The 24,170-nt window shown below is 42.9% G+C and overlaps 1 protein-coding gene and 1 long non-coding RNA gene across 5 annotated transcripts in view; one reads left to right on the top strand and one right to left on the bottom strand.

Annotated features, from left to right (window-relative positions):
* slc24a4b (solute carrier family 24 member 4b) overlaps nucleotides 1-17,548 on the top strand; it is a 41,380-nt gene extending 23,832 nt beyond the window's left edge. Inside the window, exons 3-17 of one of the 3 annotated variants that reach the window (XM_054761332.1) lie at nucleotides 1,246-1,322; nucleotides 4,243-4,317; nucleotides 4,446-4,530; nucleotides 4,610-4,713; nucleotides 5,604-5,678; nucleotides 5,761-5,786; nucleotides 7,178-7,231; nucleotides 9,206-9,357; nucleotides 11,875-12,044; nucleotides 12,126-12,258; nucleotides 12,402-12,568; nucleotides 12,666-12,780; nucleotides 12,941-13,053; nucleotides 13,145-13,210; nucleotides 15,306-17,548. In XM_054761332.1, coding sequence (XP_054617307.1) covers nucleotides 1,246-1,322; nucleotides 4,243-4,317; nucleotides 4,446-4,530; nucleotides 4,610-4,713; nucleotides 5,604-5,678; nucleotides 5,761-5,786; nucleotides 7,178-7,231; nucleotides 9,206-9,357; nucleotides 11,875-12,044; nucleotides 12,126-12,258; nucleotides 12,402-12,568; nucleotides 12,666-12,780; nucleotides 12,941-13,053; nucleotides 13,145-13,210; nucleotides 15,306-15,455 — 1,562 coding nt within the window. In that variant the 3' untranslated portion in view covers nucleotides 15,456-17,548. Of the gene's footprint in view, nucleotides 1-1,245; nucleotides 1,323-4,242; nucleotides 4,318-4,445; nucleotides 4,531-4,609; nucleotides 4,714-5,603; nucleotides 5,679-5,760; nucleotides 5,787-7,177; nucleotides 7,232-9,205; nucleotides 9,358-11,874; nucleotides 12,045-12,119; nucleotides 12,259-12,401; nucleotides 12,569-12,665; nucleotides 12,781-12,940; nucleotides 13,054-13,144; nucleotides 13,211-15,305 lie in introns of all 3 variants that reach the window. The other 2 variants (XM_054761331.1, XM_054761333.1) reach the window with 2 other exon arrangements.
* Nucleotides 12,741-23,496, bottom strand: LOC129172018 (uncharacterized). 2 transcript variants are annotated; one of them, XR_008566890.1, is made up of 3 exons: nucleotides 23,403-23,496; nucleotides 18,805-19,067; nucleotides 12,741-12,801 (listed from the first exon to the last, which is right to left on the bottom strand). It is a non-coding gene; the product is annotated as an uncharacterized LOC129172018 (long non-coding RNA). The 2 variants fall into 2 exon arrangements; XR_008566889.1 differs by lacking the exon at nucleotides 12,741-12,801 and adding an exon at nucleotides 17,554-18,257.
* Between the last annotated feature and the right edge of the window lie 674 nt (nucleotides 23,497-24,170).

The raw sequence follows: 24,170 nt of genomic DNA, 5'->3' as shown, positions 1-24,170 counted from the left end.
ACAAACATATTAACAGTCCATTTCCAGGTTAAAAAACAAATACAGAAAAACAATATATTTAAATTTAGAAATGAATGTGTATATGCATTAAAGAATCCCAAAAGAGGGCACTTTTAAATTGATAAATATAATTTAATGTGCATTAAGCTTTAATTACTGTGTATTTGCTTTCCATTGAAGTTATTTCCATGTATGCTTTAAACAAGGACACTGCAGAAGAGCGCTGTTTTGGACAGTAATAAGAGTGATGCTGCAGCGCTGTCTTTTACAGTACAGTGTTCCTCGCTATATCGTGGTTCACCTATCGCTGTTTCACGGATTTTTTTTTTTTTGGTTTAGATTTTTAAATTACAGTGTAAAAGCTGTTAGAGGCCGAGCCTGGCCCTTTTTAAGAAGAATTGCATTATGGGAAGTTGAGTTTCTCTCTCTTCCCTCACTCATCTGTCTGCGCCGCCCATTGTTTTTCTGCGCCCCGACCTTTTGTCCATCAATCTCCGTGCCGCCCTGCGTGTCTCCCGTGTCATCGCGAGCTTGCTCGCTAGCTTGTAAATGCATTTTCGGTTCGAAGGACTGGAGCAATATGTTTTAACAAGGATACAAAAACGGTGCGGTCACAGGAGAAAAATGCACGTGAGTGACTTAATAATTTGTGTCCTTCCTGTAGGTTGAGCATTAAAATTCCAACAAAGGTTTGAACTACTTTGAGTGTTTTAAGCAAGAGAAAAATGTGATAAAATGTTAATGCCTGTCTGAGAAAAGTGTGTAAAGTGTATACAAAACATATATAATAGAAAAAAATTAAGTTTGCTACTTCGCGGATTTCACTTATTGCAGGCTATTTTGGGAACCCCGCGATAAACAAGGGAATACTGTACATCTTCCCCCCCCCCCCCCCCCCCCCCCCCCCAACTGAAAAGGCTGTTCTAATACAACTTGGATTAATAAAAAATTCCACTTGGCTTAAAAATGTTGGGAACCACTGGACTGTACCAAACCAAGTATGAATGGCTACCGTGGTCGTGGGTACTGAGGCCATAAAGGCCTGCTGACCCAACAGGCTTCTGACACCCTTCACAATGTCATACAACTGGCTCGGGGTGCAGCAGGGGGGAAGGAGAGGAGGAGGAGGAGGAGGAGGAGGAGGAGGAGGAGGGGTGGTGGTGGTGGTGCACGGGTGGCGGACATGTGCCTTGCTGTCACGCTGCCAATGTCGTGCATTGACCATGACATTTCCTCTCTCCTCAGCAATACACGAGTTCCCCGATGACCTTTTCACCAACAACGAACGGAAGAGCGGTGCCATCCTGCTACACATTGCGGCGGTAAGAATGCTACTTTTTGTACCTGAATCCCTCAGCAGCACAATATACTTGAACTAATGAAAGATGCACCAACGCTTATTGGTTTAGTGTCTGAGCAACGGCAGCACTAAAAATCCATCAAATCTACTAATACAGTAAATACACTCTTATGGGGACCATAAAATATGACATTCGAGTGCTGGCAGTGACTCGTTTACTGTAAGTCTTCATTATTTAAAGTCATTCTCCGTCCACCAGTCGTGATCGTTAGCTTGACTCATCAAGATGATTGAAAATAGAGATGAGTCAGTTTTGTGAGCGACTTCATGTATGATTTATGTCACGTACCACATTTGGATCTCACTCTAGAACAGCACTTTTGAAAGTTTTACCACAGTTGACATCACAGACATTGTCCACTCAACCGGTGGAAAATAAGGCCTGTCAATTTCAGCATCTAAAGGAATTCACCCCACAAGCGATTTTGTTCCCCTTCGGCTTTTTTATACGATACCCGCTCGGGTATAAAAGCATAACTGACCATGATGCATGAGCAGGTCATTTTTATGGATGCTGTATGAGAGAAAAAAAACAGTTAAAAAAATGTTTAGAAATGCAAATCAACTTCCATCTAGGGCTTATTTTTGTGTTTTTCTTTTTTTATTTCGCAAGCAAGTCTGAGCTGCCTCCTGAGGGGCGACCCGCTGCTCGTTGAGAAGAGCACTTCTTTTTGTGTTCGTCTGCAAATGTGTCCCACAAGACCAGAAAAAGTCACTCGATTTGTCGCTGGTTACTTTTTTTTTTTTTGTGAAAAAGACCATCTATCGGGGTCTGGATACTGTAAATATAGCGACAAAATTGCTACGCCGGCAACATTGACCTCTCCTGCTACATCTTCTTATTCTCCGGCAAACCAGGTGTGTATGATGTTTGAAAGAAAATCGACTAGAACACAAACAAAATAAGTCATGAACTTTGGGTAATGAGCGGAAGGACAAGATCGCGGGTACGAGTGGCCGAAATGAATTTTCTCCCTTTTTAGAGATAAGGTGAGAAGCACTGTCATCCGGGAGAAACTCTGAGTAGAACCTCTGCTTCTCCGCATTGGGAGGCGCCAGGTGAGGCGGCTCGGGCATCTGGTCAGGATGCCTCCCGGACGCCTCCCCGGGGAGGTGTTCAAGGCACGTCCGAAATGTAGGAGGCTTTGGGGAAGACCCGGGACATGCTGGAGAGACTCTCTCTCAGATGGCTTGGGAACGCCTCGCGATCCGCCGGGAGGAGCTGGAAATTGAGCGCCATAGGACAGGGTCAGGCTGCTCAGTAGAATACAAACAATTCAATTAGGGATCATTTACATTACAGTATGCACATTTGACATGTAATACATGGAAATAAAATTATTCCAACACAAAACAAGTTCGGAGAGTGCTGGATAGTGCTGCTGTTACATCACCCAGAAGAGACAATGCTGTAGTTGAATAGTTTAGCTGGCAGGCTTTTTGAAGAGAGATGACCGCGCACACGTGCATAAGTTGGTCACGTGCCACCCTTTTGGAATGCTTCTTCAGCCTACTGTATTTTTTACAGATGTGATACAGTAAGTAGGAAAATAGATCATTTTGTTAGCTGGAGGCAAAGACGTAATCATTGAAATGGAGCGATTCAAAGTCAAGGTTAAATATCAAGAAAGTGTATTTAATTCGGAGCAAACACATGACTTAAGTTGAATCCTGGGCCGATCTGAGTTTTGACCTTCTACGTATGCTCAGACGAGACTGCCCCGATCAATAAAAAGCATGTTTTAAGCTAAAGTGTAATATACTGCGCTCGTGCAGGTCGCTCTGCCTGCATGCTAGAGCACTTAACAACAGGAGCAGGAGGAGTAATGACCCCTCTTAACTCTGTGAAAGCAGAGATGGGCTCGGGATAAAGTCCAAATAAAAGCAGACGTAATCCTTGCTTGTGTGCCTTGCTATTAAAAATTCTTCGCTCAAAAACCCCAAACAAAAAGCCTTGCACGTCAGCCCTCCCTTCGTGGTGGTTGAACTTGAATTTTTCACAGTATTTTGCTCCTCCTGGTTTAATATTTATATGAATTACATCCTGCTGTACAGTCCTTATCAAGAGTGTGTGTAGGAATGTTTAAATGATGAATTTGATGAGGTGCGGTGCAACGTATCGTACTTTTTTTTTTTTACTTTCCTCCACCACTTTTTGTTTACTTATAGATGGACTGCTTGGCTTGCGCTGCCCCCTGTGGTTAGCATAGAGCACAGCAGCAGCCAGGCCCTCATCCTCACACCTGATCTATAATTTATAGATCTTACCTCAGCTACCAAAATAGGCCGCCTGCTTCCTCCCACCCCCCACCCCCAACCCCCCCACGGGAGCGTGAGCGTGCAAACTCCCCCTTCGGGCTTTCACTTTGTAAAAGGAAGCACACGTTGATGCAAATGTTGAAGATGATGCTGTCCTTAAAAAGTGAATTCTCCTCCCTGCTGTCCCACATGCTAAGTTAAAACTACATAGCCTGGCTGCTTGGTGCAACTTAGAATAATAATAATAAATATATCATTTTACTACGTTGCCAGTCGCAACATAGTAGGCACGGTCACGGTAGGAGGCTGCTAAAAACGAGCAAAAGGCGGAGGATGCGGATTTACCCGGTGCACAGCTTTTATGAAATGAAACTTACTCTAGTGCCCCACTGGGACCCAATATAATTTGAAAAGCCCCTTAAATGATCAACATGGGACCCCCTTTAAGTGAGTTAGGCTAATCTCCTGACTGTGAGGCAGATGTGCTAACCATTACGCCGCCGTGCCGACAGGGGAAACGAGGTGGTTAATGTTATACTTAATTAGAGAAAAAGGTTTATTTATTCATCGAAACATACATTATGGATTATTTTTGCATTATTTCTGCTGCCTCTGTCCTCCAGGCCCTCTACATGTTCCTTGCCCTCGCCATAACATGTGACGAATACTTTGTGACGTCATTGGAGAAGATCTGCGAGGTACTTGAGATGTTTCGGGTCATTTATTAATGATTTATATATATATATATATGTGTGTGTGTGTGTGTGTGTGTGTGTGTGTGTGTGTTTGTTTTTGTGTGACAACAGTTTTTTCTCTGTTCGTGCAGAAACTTCACCTCAGTGAAGACGTCGCCGGCGCCACCTTTATGGCAGCTGGCAGCTCTGCGCCCGAGCTTTTTGCCTCTGTCATTGGTAAACACGCACACACACTCACGCACAGATGGTCGGCGTCACGACTTGATTCTCATTTGCCGCCTCCTCGTGTGTGCAGGTGTCTTCATCACCCATGGAGACGTGGGGGTGGGGACCATTGTTGGCTCAGCCGTCTTCAACATCCTTTGCATCATTGGAGTCTGTGGGATCTTTGCTGGACAGGTGCGTGCGTGCGTGCGTGTGTGTGTGACAGATATACTTGCTGCTTATAAACCAGACGAATCATCCCTGTTTTACGGGGGTTACCTTTCAGGACCATATTTTGGACACACGTCTTGCTCCTCCAGCTCCGAACGCTCCTGCTCGCTTGTCGTCGACATACTCCTACGATTTCGGGCCAACATTTTGCAATAAAAGTGGCTGTTTTTCATCATCAGATTCGATTCTGCTCCAGAACCATCCCGTTCTCTCTTCAATTACCATTGTTCACTCGTAACACGATGCAAATTTAAGCCCTAAAATTGCCTCACACGCTTATTAAACACATTTAAAGTATAAAATGTATGCACTAATGAATGCTAATGTCAGATGATCCATGAACAGGTGGGATCGGAGTGACGGTGTAGCTTTTAGCCTGGCTGTGCTGGATGCTGGCGAGCTAGAGAAGCCGCATCGACACAATTTGATGATTTCCGATGATGGAGGATATCAGTGGTTTCCAAACTTTTTACAGTCACGTATCGCTTCAGACATTTGATCTGAAACCATGTACCCGCTGCTCCTGCACACTTAGAAGCAATAAACCTTTTTATCTTAATTAACTTTGACATTTTTGCGTCTCGCAGCACACAACTATGGTGCAAAGTACGAAATCTCATTGCTTGGCGCAAAAACATTGTCAGTACTGTATGATTCTACCTGGCTTATCATGTGTAAATTATTACAGATTTATGGTGAATGAGATGTGTTTTTTTGTGGGGAAAAACTGGGGGAAAAAAAAAACCCTTTTCAACCAAAAATCCACAAATTTGCGGCAAAGTCGGTGCTGAATCGTGAACGTGCGGGGAATCCACTGTATCCACGCACGTTATGTTATTGCTGTGGATTCCTAGGTGGTCATGCTGACTTGGTGGGCAGTTTTCCGAGATTCCTTCTACTACATCCTGTCCGTCATCGCTCTTATCGCAGTAAGTTAGCCACGGCATGGCAAGATGATGGATGACTGATGAAAACCTCTGATATCCTTTCTCCATTCTTTCCACATTCCAGTTCATCTACGACGAGAAGATTGTGTGGTGAGTTATTTTTTACATTTCTTGTCGTGTGATCATCTTTAAGCGGATTTGCGTTGCTTATTTTGTTAGATTCCCACAATGCTGCATACAGTCCGGTGAAGTTAGCATTTTTACTCCTTATTTTTCAAAACATGCATAGTTGTTAGAAATGCTAAAATGTTACATCGCTCCTCGCTTGTTTGTTTTTATTTTTAAGTGTTTAAGGCTATTATGACATTTTTGCGCAGCTGCTGGAAATGTGAATCTCCCTTCGAGATCTCTCTCTCCGTCTTTACGGGAGAAGTCATGAAGACAAATCCTCATAGTCGGGATGTCTGATATTATCGGATGATATCGGCATGAAAATGAGAGATCGGATCTTATTTATGGGGGTTTTCTGCCGATAATGATACCGGCACGCGACCTCGTCAAACTGCACCATGCTCCACAGAGCTACAAGCTCAGTATATCTGCGGTCTGGAATTATTTCCAAGTAAATATGCAATTTGCAACGCCTGCAAACAGCGTTTATTTGTGAAAAGCATCCAACAGGCTGGCATAATGTATGTGGTCAGAACACATTAGTTTGAGGGAAGAGCTGCTGTCTATATCGGTATCTATAATGAAGTACTAGGCGGTGTCAGATATCGGTAAGAGAGCCAATAATGCAGGGGTGTCCAAAGTGCGGCCCGGCGGCCATTTACGGAAGGCGACTGCTTTTTTAAAAATTGGACCTCGGCACATAAAAAAATACGATTTAAAAAAAAAAAAAAAAAAAAAAAAACAAACAGCAAAAATGGAAAAAAGCAGTAATTTTCCAAGAATATATTAACAGGGAGAAAAAATAGCAAAAAGTTGAAATATTACAGGGAAAAAAGTTGTAATTTTTCGGAAAATTAGGTTTGGTAAATGCTATAATGTTATGATTATGAAGTCAAAATATTCCGAGAATAAGTTATGAGAAAAAGATGTACAAGTAGAACATTGAAATATTTGTAAAAAAAAAAAACAGCCAAAAAGTAATATGAGGAGAAACCGCTCATAATAATAATCATCTTTGTCACTGATAAAATGAATAAATATATCTTCTATGTGTAAATGTGTGTGTAAACAAACCCAAACAAAATATTTAATATAATATATATATTGGGTTTGTTTTTAAAATAAATAAATAAATGAAAAGCGGCCCCCGCATCTTTTTGATTTTTCAGTGTGCGGCCCTCAGTGGAAATAGTTTGGACACCCCTGCAATAATGCCTAATATCATAATCCTAGCTCATGATGATGACAGTAAACAAAGGCTTTACAGTCAAAGGCCCTGCTGCCCCCCCAAATACAGTACAATAAAATGGTTATACATGGCTTGTAGGCATTGCTTTGCTTCAAATGTGGGATTTGCATCTGTCTTCCAGGTGGGAGAGTTTAGTCCTGGTGGTCATGTATGCAGGATACATCCTGGTCATGAAGTAAGTGTCGTCTTGTTTGTTTGCTTTTGGAGATGATGCAAAATCTACATTATCAATTTCCACAAACTTTGTGGAGGGGCAAATAGGAACCATGGGTTATTTAGTCATATTTTGAAAAGGTGTGCATCGGCTTTTATTTTCAGTGTCATAACATAGACACTATCCACGAGGACCGAGCTGCCCTGTCCTGGCACACAAAGCGGCACGTCATTGTGTGTGTGTGTGGTGCGTGCATGTGTGCGGCCGTCTGCGTCCAGCTGCTAATCTGTGTTGCACACTCAGCAGCGGCAGCAACAGCCTGCTCTCTCGCTGCCACCAGCAGCTTAATCTTTCTCCACATGCAGTGGTAAAGAGCTCCGGCTTAACGGGATCACTCCTCACGCCTTCCTCGTTCTGCAGGCAAGATGCAACTTACTGTGAAACACTGCTCCCCCCCACACCTAAAATATCCATCGACCGTTTTAGGCCGTTACAGTCAAAATGGAGCGTGGAAGAAATTAAAAAAAAATGCAGCGGAAAATGTTTTGGGTGCAGTTTTCAAAGTAAACACTCCATGCTCTGCTTGTGCAGTGCACAAGGAAGCTCAATGATAACTGCTAATTAAAAAAACATAGCGTGTACAATGTTGCTAAGGGGCCACAGTCATTACATGAATAATTTACACAATTTACACTTTTAATGATGCGAAAAAGATGTTCTCTCTGAATCGTTTTTAATATGAAACTTTTTTTTTTGGTTTTTGTTTTTTTGATACAGTCTGTCGGACTGGGGAAAACACCAGATCAATTGATTGTTGTTCTGAATTCCTGTTTCCATGCCAGGGCGGCTGAGCAGAATAATACTGCTTGGCGAAGTTGAAGGTCTGCATGGATGTAGTTCAACTTGCCATAGCTAATCAACAGACCAAGCTCAAGTGACCACGCCTTAGAACTTAGGATCCTAAAGTGGGGTACCCAAATTGTCATGCATTAAAAATTAAAAACAGCAACTCGTGTCTGAAAACCTTGCACTGAGTTACGCAGTGCGCTTGAACGCCTCATGTGAGTTATTTTTAAATTTCACCTTTAATTTTACCAGGTAAGATCAATTGAGAACAGCTTATCATTACAACGGGGACCTAGCATAGCCTGCACAGCACAGAAGAAAGGAGGCGCGGCGTGACGTTTTTCATTGTCCCGTGTCCGTTATGCAGTCGTCCCTTGCTATATCGCGGTTCGAATATCACCCTTTTTAAAAAAATAATCAAAAGATTGCTGTTTCATGGTTGACTACGGCATATGATTAGTCAAAAAATATTGAAAGACAAGTTATCCGTAGTATTCTAGTCACTAGGCATCAGTGATGTTATGAGACATGACGTTAGATTACATTACCTTTCACTCTGCCATGGCTGAGATCGAGTGGGGCGGGGGAAAAAAAAGCTCTCCTCTCATTCTGTGTGGAAGTGGTAAGTTTTGGGCTTTTTTTTGTTAGTTTTTTGAATTGTAACTATCACTACTTTTCTAAAGTGACTTGCTCAACACTTGATAGAGTAGAACACAAATGAAAATGAGGCTTGAAAGGCGGAAGACGAAGGATTTCACGGAAGCGTGGATGGATCTTTATTCATGAGCTGAAATTACAATGTGAGACCAAAGCATGCAAGAACCTTTGGAGAACATTGCTCTCTGTTTTGTCTGGTGGGACGACAACAGAGCAGCCTCTGTGCTGTTCCCATTTCACACTCTTCCCATCTAATGGCCCTCACATGGGAGCATTGTAATAGTCTTTTGGGAATGGCTCATTTGACCTTCTGACGGAGGAAAGCCAATTTGAAGCTTTGCGTACATTGCAGCGCATGTTTTGTCAAAAGTAGGCCACCCCACACTATGGCGTGATTGGCGCTCATTAATTTCAAACAAGATGGAGTCTTTCATCTCGACACAAATGAATCTGCTGACCTACGTATGGATGTCGCTTCCATCTCCTCGCTAGATTCAACTCCAGCATGCAGGCGTTCTTCATGGGCAGCTCCAAGAAGAACGTGGCCAACGGGAACGCGGCGGCCAGCAGCGAGATGGAGGACGGTAAAGCAACTTATGGCAGTTATTGGGATGACGACCCGTCAGTTCCCTTGCTGACAAAAGGTAAGGTTAACCAGACAGGCTGTGGAAACCATAATTCGAACAGGAAGCGACTTTGGAGATGTAGATGATTGAGGAAATGAGCTCCTTTCAGGCTTTTAATCTGTCACATTCTTTCTGATCAATTCGCTTCATCTGATATTCGCTCTGCTCAAAAGAAGCTTAATATTTCCAAACCTCAGCTGAATTCCTGTCCTGTGACCTCACTTGACCTTCTAAGTGGTTTATGTTTTTATCCAATTAGCAGCTGATGCTCATGTGACAATTTGAGCCTAAATTCAATTGCAGTGGAACCTCTAAAAGTGAATGTGTTGCACACTTAATACACCTCTAGTTCTACCTTTAGTAAATCTTCCGAAAAATTAATTCTACAATATTATTTTGCTTTTTCTCTGACTTGTTTATGAAACTACCTCAGAAGTGTGATGACAAAAAAGACAGCAGAGCCTGTCATGTTAACACATTTTGCTGGTTGATAGTTGTGCTCCAAATTATCATTGATAATCGACGTTATCGACAATTTTTTGAGACCATTTTTAAATTAATGTTTTATTTATATAATATTTATTATTTATTGTTATTATTATTATTATTATTATTATTGTTGTGGGAGGTGTGATTCACATTTGAGCCACGACATGGGACTCAAGTATAGTGTACCTGTGAGAGCCACAGAAGTTGCCTGTACGTATTGTCGTGCTCACGAGTCGGCGAGGAAGAGGTGACTCTTTATTTTGCAAAGAGAACAACAGAGCTCACAATGAACTTAGACAATGAACCATTGAAATCGCGGGGGGGTCACCACTCCACATACCGGACTTACTCACGGTGTCATAAAAGAAAGAGCGATAGGTAGATAACAACAGACCAGACACGACCAACGAATAATGCACAACAAAAGCCAACAACTATGTGAGCTCTAAACGTGTGATTTAGCAGCCCTTTAGAACAGCAAGCAAAGCACGCTGGGAAACAGGAAGTGCTTCCAGCGACGCTACAGTATGTTTAAAATATATGCCATATAACCGTAATGAATGGTTCCATTTCTTTTGCACTGTTTTGTTTATATTTGCCGACCAAACACCTCAGTAAGTGCTGACTGTCGGGACGAAGGCTCCGCTGCTCGAGCAACTCCATCTGTAGTCACCCCTGTCAAACGGCCTGTACTGTTCATGCTTACGATGGTGGGAGTTTGATCCTGGATCAGATGATTTCTGATGGGGAAACAAGGTGGTTTGAGGTCAACCAGCGTTCAACCTTAGAGGCTCCACTGTACATACCCAAATGTAAGATGCGAACTACTAACGGCCTTTTGTCTCCAACTAATGAAAGTCTCAACACTCTGTCTTCGTTCTAACTGTCCAGTGAGTGACATGACCTGACTGATGGATGCTACTCAACCTGTCTGTTTAGCCTCACTAAACCTGCTCTTGCTTGCCAACAGTGTTTGCTGCTGTTTGTGTTGCATACTGCTTTTCTGCTGCTGCTCTCATGGGGGGCGTAAGACGCTCTCCCTCCTCCTGAAGTGGTAATGAATTTCTTCACCAGTGTTTATCCCGCCCTATTTACACCCTTAATTTATGCGCCTCCTCCTTTCATGCGGAAGTCCAAATCCAGGACGATTTTAAATTGGCTGTGTAAGTTATTTTTTCCCAAAATTCTCCTCGCATTTCGTCTTTCTTGGCAACACCGAGCATCATTTCTTCTCAAGGGAATCCTAACTTTCCAGGGAGACGGTCTGTGTGCTGAGAGATGAACTTTAAAAATCAATCTTAAGCCAGTCCATTAATATTCCCTACTGGCAACAAACTTCAAAGCTGCGTGAAGCAATTTTCAGGAAGTAAAATCGAGTTCAAGTCTCTGCTGTGCACCACACCAGCCGGACTTTTATGCTAAAGAGGTTTGATAATGCACACTAATACAGAGAGGTGAGTGAGAGGGTTTATTTTTGTATAGTACATAGAAAAAGCTGATAGAACCCTTTTTTTAAAGCATTTTTACTGTGTTTAGGTGCAAAAACAACAAAAGTACACCATATCCACTGCTGACCGCTTCAGCTTTTGGACCAAGGTTTAAGGTAGTTGATAAGTAAAAATAGTATATACAGTAAATAAATATTTTTCTGCATGACAATTAGCTCAAGCATGCAGTAAGTTACGCAATGGGCCAGCCAGCCACAGCCCAGACTTAAATTCTACTGTACACATCAGATGTTCTTGCAATCTGAGAAATTTTTAGCATTTATGGAAGAACATTCGGGCAGTATTTTAGAATGTGCCTTGCTGATGGAGCCCTAGTCAAAAAAATGCGACGCTAACAAAGATACCTGAAGAAAATATTAGTTCAGGTGTATTATTTGGTGTACTTTTATGTAAAAGACCAGAAAAGTGAGACCCACAATGTGGAAAAAATATATAATACATGAATGGTGTAGTGAGATTTTATATGGTGGTGAGTTCAGTGCCCATCACTGCTTCGGTTTATGTTGCATTTGTGTACCGTGTCGACTCGTTGCTCTAGTGAAGCCTACCAAGGCTTACAGCCGTGGCTCCGTCGTGATGGTGGACGAGATCATGAACGCCAGCCCTTCCAAGTTCCGCTTCCCCGAAGCGGGCCTGCGAGTCATGGTGACTAACCACTTCGGACCCAAGACCCGCCTGCGCATGGCGAGCCGCCTCATCATCACAGAGGTACACACGGGAGTTGCTGCCCTTCAAATCTGGAGGCAATATCTGCTCTGTGGCTTAGTGTCTCTCTTCTGAAAGCGCCAGAAGTTGGTCCAGGCTGCCAACGGGGTGGAGACACAAGTGATCGATGGCAAGGCTGACATCGAGAACGGGAACGTGCCAGAGGAAAAACCCACAGAGGCGGAGGAAAATGGCATCTCCCCGTTTCATATTCCCAGTATGTGACCCATGTAGCCCAATTAGGCATGGCTGGATTGCTTGGAAATAATAATAATAATAATAATAATAATAATCATGACGCTCCACTGAAGAAGCGCATGCAATGAAGACAGACGAATGGTGTGTTTGTGTTTGTGTCAGAGGGAGTCGGCAACAAATTCAAGTGGTTGATCTCGTGGCCTCTGCTGCTGCTGTTGTTCCTCACCGTCCCAAACTGTGGTAAACCTCGCTGGGAGAGATGCTTCATGCTCTCCTTCATCCTCTCCACTGTCTGGATCGCCGTCTTCTCCTACCTGATGGTCTGGATGGTGAGTGAGACTCTTCACGGTGTTTTTGATATACATGTTTTATGTAGGTTGAGGTGTACTTTGCGGTATTAAAAGAGCCCTGTGTGTGTTCTTGCAGGTGACTATAATTGGCTACACTCTGGGAATCCCTGACGTCATCATGGGTATCACCTTCCTGGCAGCGGGCACCAGCGTCCCAGACTGCATAGCCAGTCTCATTGTGGCTCGCCAAGGTCATCCTGTCCTCCTGCATCCTGTTTAATGATACATCTGTGCTTAGGTCACACAAAACCTTGACATGAATGTGCACATAAGCTGGAATGCACGGATGCTGGATGCATGTAGCACGTTTGCGCTACATGCAGAACATGTCCAAACTGTCTTGTGTTGCAGGTTTGGGAGACATGGCCGTGTCCAACACGATTGGAAGCAACGTCTTTGACATTCTCGTTGGACTGGGGGTCCCATGGGCTCTCCAAACCATGTGTGTTGACTATGGATCAGAGGTGTGTTATGTATTCCCTTCGCCCAACCATGTGTGTAGTTTATTTTAATAACATGGTGGCACGGGGGACTTTGTTGTTGTTTCTGTTGCAGGTGATGATCAACAGTCGAGGACTTTTGTATTCTGTGGTGCTTCTGCTGGGCTCTGTGGCTCTCACAGTCAGTATTTAGCCTTATTTACACTGCACTATTCTTTTTTTATAAGAATGTACTGCATGGCTTTCAGCTGCCTCGTTTAAAAGTCCACATTTTGAAAGATGTCAAATGGTTTCAGATGGAAAAAGTTATGTTTTTTCCCCTCATACACGTTTTTTCAAAATACAGTCATCCCTCGCTCCCTCACTCTATCGCGTTTTTTCAAAAATGAATGAATGAATGAATAATCGCTGTTTTGTGGTTGACTACGGCCTATTGGTCCAAAAAAAAAAGCAGATTTAAGCAAATGTTACGTATTCTTGGCCTAAATGAAGCATTTTCAAACATGAAAGTTCCATCCATCCATTGTTTTCTATGCCGCTTATCTTCATTAGGGTCGCGGGGGCATGCTGGAGCCTATCCCAGCTGACTTCGGGCGCCCTGGACTGGTCACCAGCCAATCGCAGGGCACATATAGACAACCATTCACACTCACATTCATACCTATGGACCATTTAGAGTCGCCAATAAACCTAACATGCATTTTTTGGGATGTGGGAGGAAACCGGAGTACCCGGAGAAAACCCACACATGGGGAGAACATGCAAACTCCACAGCATGAAAGCTTTAAATTGACTAAAATACAAATACAGTATCAGGCAATACAAGACGTTGATACTGTAGTCTACACTGGCCACTAGGTGTCACTCGTAACACGCACCAGACTTGATCGACAATGACAGGCTTTTAGAAGTTGTAGAATCATTCATCTCACAACGGGCACAATAATAACATCCAACAATAATAATAACAATAACAACTGTTGTGGCCGTATTCCAGCTTAAAGTAAACTCTCTAAATCCCTGATGTCACTTCCTGTCCACACATCCAGAAGACATTCATTGAAACGCACAATCGTCTAAATGTCGTACATGATTGTTTTCTCTGATTATACGTCATATATTGGGTGATATGAGTTTAAAGGTGACTATAGGGGTGTTATTTCATGTCTAGAGCTCTCTAGTAATGGTAAAAATTGTATTGGCTGTGCCCCAACTATGAAAATGTTCCGTTTGTTAATAAAGAATCTTACTTCACGGAAATTCACTTGTCGCAGTCGGGTTTGGAAGCAATTAACCGCGATAAACGAGGGATTACTGTATATTAATGTATCTTCGCTGATTCCTGGTTGGCTACAGCCAATTATTAATCCACGAATATGCATATTTAAGCACATTTTTGGGCTAAATTAAGCATTTTCAAGCAGAAAATGGCTAAATGAAGTAAAATACAAATGTAAGGCATTCAAAAGACTAATTGAAACGTGTGAGTCTGTTATGTCTTTCTCTTATGTCTACTATATTGTGTAATACGAGTGTAAAGGTGACTATGGGGGTGTTAATTCATGTCTAGAGGGTTCTATTAGTAAACAAATTTAGATGGTTGTCAACAATGGTGCATTCTGGCACTGCCAACCAAAGTGGGAAATCTCAACGCTTTCAAAAAACATTCAGTGAAGCCTAAAGGCAAACTTTTTTTGTTTATTTTTAACAGTGGTACATGTATACTGTACATTTGAACTATACTATCACTTATTTATCAATTATTATTAAAATTAGGGTGAATTTTTGCCGAAAATTGCCTTGGAAAAATGCCTTCAAAATCATTTTGATGCTACATCGGCTTGAAATTAGAATAACTTTTCATTTGTGTCTACAGCGGCCCCTGACCCACACCTACATGTACTTCACTGGTCTGTTCCAAGCGGGGGACCAGCCTTTGTGTCAAATTTCCTCGATTTGCTCATAAACTGTGAACATCGTACAATCAGAATCGTGTTTGCTTCTTCAGGGAACGATTATGAAACAGCCCAACTTTTGTAAGGGCGGCAGTAGCTCAGTCAGTAAGGACTTATTTCAGGACCACAGGTTGTACTCGTGTGTGTGTGTGTGTGTGTGTGTGTGTGTGTGTGTGTATGTGTTTTCCCCCAAAAAGTAATTGAATTAATGCCATTTTTGCATTACTTACTTATTACTTTTGCATTTGAAAAACCTTCAAATTTGTAAGACCCTCTCTTTAAATGGGAAAAAAACATGCTGTATTTTTCTGCCATGCAAAGGTCCTTGGGATTCACCTGAACAAGTGGCGGCTGGATCTGAAGCTGGGCGTCTACGTGCTGGTCCTGTACGCCGTCTTCCTCTGCTTCTCAGTCATGATCGAATACAACGTCTTCACTTTCGTCAACCTGCCCATGTGCTTTGAGGAGTAACGCGCAACATGCAGCAGCAGGGACACCAAAAAGTCCACAGAGCCCCGCCCCCTCCACCACCCCTCCCGTTTGGACCTATCTCTTTTGATCACTTGTAATGTGTAGTCCCAAGTTTGTCCACTGGGTGGCACACTTGAGTCGTGTCATGGAACCGCCAGTAATGCTCATTTGGAGCGTCGCCTCTTGATCTGTCAACTGTCTGTCCATTTAGCATGCCTTTTTAGATGTCAGGGGCGGGACCTTCAGAGTCTTAAGTCTCCCCCCCCGCCGTGATTGTTGCTGTGTGATCACTTTTTCACGTCACCATTCCAAAGCTTGGCCGCAAGCCAAATCACACGTTGAAAGAACCCTCAAAAGGTTTACCGAGAACTCCAGGACCCAAAGAGACAAGCACACTTTTTTGAGGGTGGGGGGGTTAGGTTTTTTTTTTTTATTTATTTATGGAGGAGGATGGCCTTGTCCTTGGCAGCTCCAGTATGGACTCAACCAGGAAGTAGATGCTCTCTGACCCTCAATCACCTGTAACATTTTTCATTTTTTAGTTTGTAAAAATGTTCTGCACAATGTTAAACTGTACACTTTTTTTTGCATTTATTTATTTTTTCAGAAGTCTTTCACTGGAACTTTTCTACGTGATACGCTCGCATCTCGTGCTGCAAGGAGATTGGCTTCAACTGTGGCTTTGTTGCTCTGCCCAACGCACAACTTGAGACGCGTCTCCAGATCAGTTGCTCTTTTTCCACGGTGAGACGCTGGAAAGGAACTCTCAATGATGACTGTCTGCTATTGCACCCTGCGGCCACCGGGGGGTGCCAACCACAGCCGTTAGTGATCAGGGACAGCTTCTGGGGGGGCTATCGGGCTTGATTTTTGAGTTGTATGTAGATACTGCACTTTAACAGCCATTCTCTCATTCTCAATCAACTAGTGCTTCCTTCTGTGTGTCTGCGCGCGCGCGCGCGCGCGTGTGTGTGTGCCCCCCCACGCTTGTTGATACGGACTAGTGAATACCACGAGCACACCCGCCTCTTGTCTACAGTGCATGCCGGGACATTAAATGCAGTTCCTCGCCCTCCGAAGCACAGCAAAAAAAAGGCTGATTGCTCCCGGTGCATCTCCATGGCAACCGCCCGGCCCAGTTTTACACAAGAATATGAAAGAAATCGGCAGCTACACTGCAGTTTTTTGCAAAAATGCGAGAATGCGCCGAGGCGCAGGGTGGGGGGGAGATGAATATATTCCTGTGCCACACATGGCGGCAGGCACTTGTATATGCAATCTCAATGTAGTGTGTGTGTGTGTGCGTGTGCGTGCGCGTGAGACACGAGGGCCTTGCCAGGTCGCCATGACGATGTTGTCCGTCTAGTACTACTGTGTGAGCTCACAGGTGTTTTTTTTTTTTTTGTGATTGCTGTTGAACTGAGCCAAAGGATGGACTTTTCTGGAAGACTGGCCTCACAGGAAGTCTGTTGATCTTTTTTGTTGGTTTTTTTGGGGGGGGTTTCCACTCCTGCATTTTGTATCCAGCGGGACATGCTGGAAGTTGCTCCATATTTTGGTTTTTGGGGGACTCTGTCACTTTAAGAGAACCTGCATGAGAGCACTTAAGGACAAAGAAAGTTGGACCCCCTTAAGATGCGTCTCTGTGGGTCGAGCAGTGACCCACGTCTGTAGATACACGTTACTGTTGGGAAGCAGCACCGTACAACGCTGTTCTATGTGGTCCGTATCTTGGTTGCCAGGTTGGAGTTTTGTCCTCCACTTGAGCTTGATTTTTTTTCTCCTTTTTCCGGAAAGGACATGGGAGGGCGCGAAAAGTGTACAAAACTATCACGCACACGTGAAGGCGCCACGCGTGTTTTTCTTCGATTGAATGCGACCTGATGCACTGTGAGCTCAATGTGATGTGGGAGTTGTTGTCAAGAATAAGAAATAAAAAAAATATATTTAATGTAAAGTTAGTTACTATTAAAAAAAACAAACATTATTGTATAACTTATATGAATGTATTGTCTTGCTATACTGGACATATCCAACCAATGCATTTTACTGTAAAGCAATAATGTTAAGAAAAAAATAAAATTGCAAAATTGTTCCTGTATGTGTCCTATGTTTTGGGATTGTTTGTGAAATACACATTTAATCAAACCATTTATGTCAGCTGGTTTTTATTCTTACTGTTCGTCTTTTTGTCCATACTTGGAGCAGGTGTAACCCTCGAAGGATCAATCGATCAAATCGTTTACCACTTTTTCATTGGCTATTTTTTTTCAGCAAAGTTGAGGTTTCTACAGTTTCACTGTACAGTCACGGCCAAAAGTTGTGAGAATGGCGCAAATCATTTTCTCAAAGTCTGCTGCCTCAGTTTTTATGATGGCAATTTACACGTCGTCCCTCGCCACTTTGGGTTTGAACGTTGCACCCTTTTTGGTTTTCGCAAAGTTTGCAAATATTTTCGTCATATGTTACTGTGATACACTGAATGGAGTTCCAAGCGATTTTATTGAAAGTTACATGAGGTTCATGTAAAGCGTCAGTATCTGCAGTGTCGACCCTTTTTCATTTGACCGTGGAATGCTGCCAGTTAACTTCTGGACCGCATCCTAACTGATGGCAGCTCGTTCTTGCATAATCAATGCTTGGAGTTTGTCCACCTGCCTCTGAGGACTCGCGGTCAGTCCTGAAAAGGGTTTAAGGTCTGAGGAGTTTCCGGGCCCTGCGATTGGTTGGCGACCAGTCCAGGGTGTACCCCGCCTCTCGCCCAGAGTCAGCTTGGATAGGCTCCATCATACCCCCGCGACCCTAATGAGGATAAGGGGCATAGAAAAATTGACGCATTGATGCATGGGTGGAGTTTCCCGGCCATGGACCCAAAATGTCAATTTTGTTCCCTAAGCTTGCTATCACTTTTGGTCAGGGGCGCCGCCAGGAATTCTGGGACCCATTCTTTTTTATGTAACTCCCATAGACTCCCTGTAATGACATGTCATTGAACACAGTGTTGCTCACCTTCTTCACAGGGGCAGGGAGGGGTAAGGTTATGGGGAAACAGGGAGTCAAGTCTGTTTAACGGGGGAGCATTTCATAACACATGCTGAACATTTACCTGTGCTGATGAAATATTGGTTACAAAGGAGTGAGATGTAGGCTAACATAACATGCTAACACTCTGCTAGCTTATTTCATTGTGGACATTAAGCTAACAGGTTCACGATACACAGACTGGCTAGGCTACAAAAAAACAATGGTCACATATTGACGCCCTTTTTGTTTGGCTTTCTTCTCACCTTTCGCTTTCCTTTTTTCACTCCCAGACATTATTTTACTCGGCACTAGCAAAATGACTTACCTATTTACTGGGGCCCCTGTCAGGCACGGGCCCTTGGAATTGTCCCAACTTTTCCCCCCTTTGTGGCACCCCTAGGCAAGGTGCTCCATCATGCTGGAAAAAGCACTAGTTGTCACCAGACTGTTCTTGGATGGTTGGGCGAAGTTGCTCTCGGAGGATGTTTTGATACCATTCTTTGTTCTTGGGCAACATTGTCAGTGAGCGCACTCCCTTGGCTGAGAAGCAACCCCGCACATGGGATAGGCTCCAGCTTCTCTGTGACCCTGAACATAATAAGCAGTATAGAAAATGGGTATGTGATTAGTATATTTAAAGATACTCTTGCCATGACTGGTTGGGAAATATTTGTCCTCTGTGCAGGATTCCCTCTTCCCAGTAGGGGGCAATGTTGACACAGCAGTGATTTCCTTTGAAGCAAAGAGCTGCATTCGCAAAGTGAATACCAGTCTGGCACTGCAGGGTATTGACTTGTGACTATCACAATAAGAGCAACACATGCTTTTCAATGAAATCCAAGCATGTCCTCTGTTGATGATGGATGTCCACAAACAGCCATCTGGTGCATGGACCAGCATGGATGGACTGGTGCCCTCCCCCCCAATGAGCCATTGGTTCGGAGGCGTGTGTTTCTGCTGTGATCTTGTGCACGGACGAGCTCCCTCGCAGCTCCCTAACGAGGCCGCTCAGCTAGCGAGCACCTCACCTCTGAACATTCACAGACGCATGCCAACCTTCGTGTACGCAACACTGGAATCCCACTTGGAAAAACTTCTTTTTACACACCGCCCACGCCCAGAAACTTCAGTATGGGGGGGTCACGATCTTCCCTTGTATGTGTCGGGTGCAGTGGTGGATGTCGAGCAAACTGGCTTGGTGATGGTTCCACCTCACTTCCTGTGCGTCCGGGTTACATTTAGGAAAAATGCCAGAGTCTGTATTCTTCATCCCCCCCCCACACCTACGCAGCCTGCCGGGACTATCAACTAACCTCCTGCTCAGCAGTTAGTAGAAGAGCAGACCTCCACCAAGGCCTTGCTGATTAGGATCAGCACTAAAAATTGTGCAGTTATGTTGAAAATTAAATGTTAATAAAAACACTTCCAGGAACTCCACCAGGGTCTTTCCTTGCCACATGTCCACCGTCCCACACAAGTTGTTTCGTACCCTCTTAAGATCCCCAAGCTACTAATTTAGTCTAAGGACACCATGTATTAAACATCATTGTAAATTCAAATTTGACATATTAACAAACAATTCCAAGCATACAGTATCGTATTTACAACAAGCGCAGTTACACAACATTGTATCTTCCTGCAAAGCATCTTCCTGCTGGAAAATGTTGAGTGAATCGACTTGTGAAACAGCACCCTCTGCTGGAGTCATAGCTGCAGAACTCCTCCCCCCCCACCTGCAGATAGCGCCATCAAACCACTTTCTATTTAAGTTACCCTAAAAAAAATGAATTAAGGTAAACCCTCGTCACTTCGCACTTTAAATTTTGCTGCCTTTTTATCCCCTAAATTCAGTATTTTCAAGCATAAAAATGATGAAAATAAAAATGAACTGAACCACAGATATAAGGCATTCAGAAGACGCATTCAAATATGTTGCGATGATATGTATTAATCCACACTGGTCACTAGGTGTCAGTGATGTTACATCAAGAAGACGATAGCCACCGCAAGAAGTACTTCTGTACAGAACAGGAAGTTAAAAAAGAACCAACAAGGAACTCTCCCCATGCTAACGTGTGAGTTTATATAGTCTTATTCATGTTTTATATAACTTATTTTCTCTTATTATGTCTACTATATTTGGTAATGTGAGTGTAAAAGTGACTATAGGGGTGTTACTTTATGTCCGGATGGCTCTAATAATGCTAAAAGCTAAGAAGGAAGAGATTTTTTTTTCTCGAACTAAGAAATAATTCCATTTATACATAAGGGATCCCACTTTGTGGAAATTCACGTATCACGGTCGGGTCTGGAACCAATTAAACATGGGATTACTGTATTTACACTTTAAAGCAGAGAAAATATTCTGGAATAAGATGGACATCATTTTAAATATGAATAAAATAAGTATGACAAACATGCAATTATTGTCACCATGTTGTGTTTCATCTAGGACAGGTCATTTATCGGCCCAAATAAAATGAGAGACATCTTTTTCTGCTTAATTATGTTCACTTAGCATGATGCAAATTGGACAATTTGTAGAGCAATTTAGCAAATTGTTAAATTACGCTAATGGCTGCTGTTTGTTTTTATGTTTTTGGAGTGTAAAGAAGTGTAAGTAATCTTTTTCCGCGCATGCAGAGAAAGACATTGCTAATCAAAAGTGCTGTTTTAAGGTCCGGTTCTCGTTTTATTGTGTTTATTCAAGCATTTTATGAACAAATTGTGCTCGTTTGTTGCATTTTTTTGGGTATCATTTAGAGTGAATAGTCGGTGACTCAAGGCGGTGTTTGAGTCTTCTCGTTCAAACGTGCATCTCAAGTGTGCATTCGTCACACAGGTGACCCACAGGTCACCGTCCGCTTTGCTGCTGGCTCACCTCGCTCCGCTGGCTACCTTTAGCACAACGATCACTTTCAAGACACAAATTTCCTCAATCACTCTGACACGTGCTGCCTCTGCAGTGAGACGTGAAGCTTGCATTGCCTTCTTAACGGTCGCCTGCACGCATTTCCTAATCGTCTTTGTTATCTTGTTGGAAGACATGTTGCCTTGTCTATCCGCTTGGCTGCAAAAATTGCTTTTCACCCTGTCAAAAACCCTTGCTGTAATCTCCTCGTCTATCGCGGTTAATTGGTTCCCGACCTGACCGTGTTGAATGAATTCTTGCGACGTAGGATTCCTTATTTACAAATGGACTGTTTTCATAGTTTTCTATGCCTTCTGGACAACTGTTTTTAACATTATTAGAACCCTCTAGACATGGAATAACACCCCTATAGTCACCTTTACACTCGTATTACCCAATATAGTAGATAGAATCAGAGAAAATAAGCAACTGAAGACACAAATTGCTATACAGTGATATGCAGAAGTTAGGGCACATCGCTTGTCCAAATGTTCTTTTGCTGCACGCTGCAAGAAACTAACCAATCAATGCGAAACTATGTCGAATCATTGGCATCACAGGGCCAATGTCAAAAGTACGGGTCAGTGCAAGGTCAACCATGTTTTTTCCCCCTTGAAATGTGGTGGATATACAGTACAGCAGATTGGTGTGCTCATTTAATTGATTTTTGGTTGCAACTGACCTCAAGGGGGAGCCCTGAGAGCCAAAGTGCACTGACAACAAGGTCAAAAATCAATTTAGAACAAATGGCATTGACTCATTCCTCCTTGACCTGAATAATATTTCAAGTAAGAGCAATACCCAGTTAACCTAAGCGTGACCTTACCAGTTCAGTACTTTGCTGCTTCATCATCATGTTACCGAAACAATCCAGACACACACTTGGAGACTATTTGCCTTCATTTTCAGTCTGCTCCAACCTTGAGGGAACTGGCTTGCTCTTTAGATGCTGATGCGCAGTGTTGCCAGTTTTATCTGTGCACCACCTGCTTCCACAAAGGGACTTTTCAGATTTTTTTTTATTCCAAGAGTTGACTGCACAGAGAGCTGGATTCATGTCATTTTAACTTTGTCGTTTTGTCTGCAGCAAAGATGAAAAGAGCTCATTTTAACTAGTATTGGGACTGTGGAGGGTTTGGCCCTGGAGAAGGGCTTTCCTTGTCAACGTCTCCTGCATTTTTTTTCCATATGTTTGAGGAAGAGCCGTCTTATGATGCTCCAGAGGAGGTAAAGTATTATCTGTTCCTTGTAACCTTGCTTCTGCAAACTTTCTAGGTTTACTTTCATATGAATAATCAAGCAAAAACCCTAATAGTTTTTTTCATGATGACACAGGATGGCTATTTGCTTGTTGTAACTCAAAATTAACTTAAATTGATTATTTTTTTCCAATTTAAATCTGATAATACACATATTGAACTGCTCAAAATGTACACTGGCCCATCTCAGGCAACTTTATTAACTTTTTGGACGACATCCCCATCAGCAGTGTAATGCATCAAGAGTGACTTAGCCCCCCACGTCCTCCCGTGAGCCGACTTCTGGTCGGATTTACGGTTAGTTTGTGGGGCCACTTAAGTAAAGAGCTTGGATTCTCAAAGGAGTTATACATTTGTATTACAAAAATGCCTCCTCGGAAAAAAAAAAATCACTCGGCGTTACTTTCTCTCCCGTCGTATCACTGCGCGCTGTCGCCTGTCCGTTGTTGTGTATGTGTTCGACAGTGTTCACATGCGCGGATGAAGACCACTGCGACGCGAGATTTTTGCAGTTCATCCGCTGTGGAAATTATGTCATAGCATGAGCCTCTTGCGCAAAAAACGTAAAAAAATGTACAAATACGTTGTTGGGATTGGGCGTTTGGGTTTATAAAAATGTAGAACTACGTTTTTGGTATTGAATGTGTTAACACATGCACATCATGTCAAGCCACAACTCTCTTTATGGCGGCAGACGAGGCACAATGGCGTCCTCACACAGAGGCCAACGCTCTATTATGACTTTATTCTTACCTGAACACATCGACATCTAACGCCGTCTATGTATCTCCATCTCACAAACATGCCTTTCGGAACGACACTTCCTCATTGTCACGACTACGGCCGCAAGGTGCATTCAGGGACACTCCGAACATTATACGTGTTACGTGTGGTCTAAATAAACAGAAAGACGAAAAATAAACAGTAAGCGGATATGCTAATCACTCACTAACGTAACTACAATTTGCTGCATTTAAGTACGCTCGGGAAAAAAAAATACAGCATGTGATTTCAACTTAAATTATGTGTTGAACGTCTTTTTCAATTATGATAATTCAATTATGTGTTGAATTATGTGTTGTATGTCTTTGAACGCAACGCCTCTTGGCTCATAATAACGCCGTTAAAGTGTGATTCAAATGTTCTGCTACTCTTAAAGAGACTAGTGTTTTTCAGACATCTGTAGAAGCTTTTAGCTTGACTTACATTTTCAGTTCATTTGGAGCGGTTAATACATACAAATTATAGATACAATTGTGTCCTGTCATTTGTCTTTCTGTACATAAAATGCAGTTAAAAAAGGGGATATTTAACACATGTGATTGATCATGATTGATTCATTTGAAAACCGTGATTAATTTGATTAAAATTTCGAATCAAGCCCACTGACACAATTGGAGTTATCGGCTTCAATCTGCCAACTATTGTACACATTGTATGTGACCGTATTTAATGTTTGCTCGACCGCCTCTTAGTCACGTGGTTACAAGCCAGCGATCTCTCGACTGTCCAACATTGTCA

This window comes from Dunckerocampus dactyliophorus, chromosome 19 (genome assembly GCF_027744805.1).
Source record: "Dunckerocampus dactyliophorus isolate RoL2022-P2 chromosome 19, RoL_Ddac_1.1, whole genome shotgun sequence".
Taxonomy (NCBI): Eukaryota; Metazoa; Chordata; class Actinopteri; order Syngnathiformes; family Syngnathidae; genus Dunckerocampus; species Dunckerocampus dactyliophorus.
This window is presented reverse-complemented; position numbering and strand designations above follow the sequence as displayed.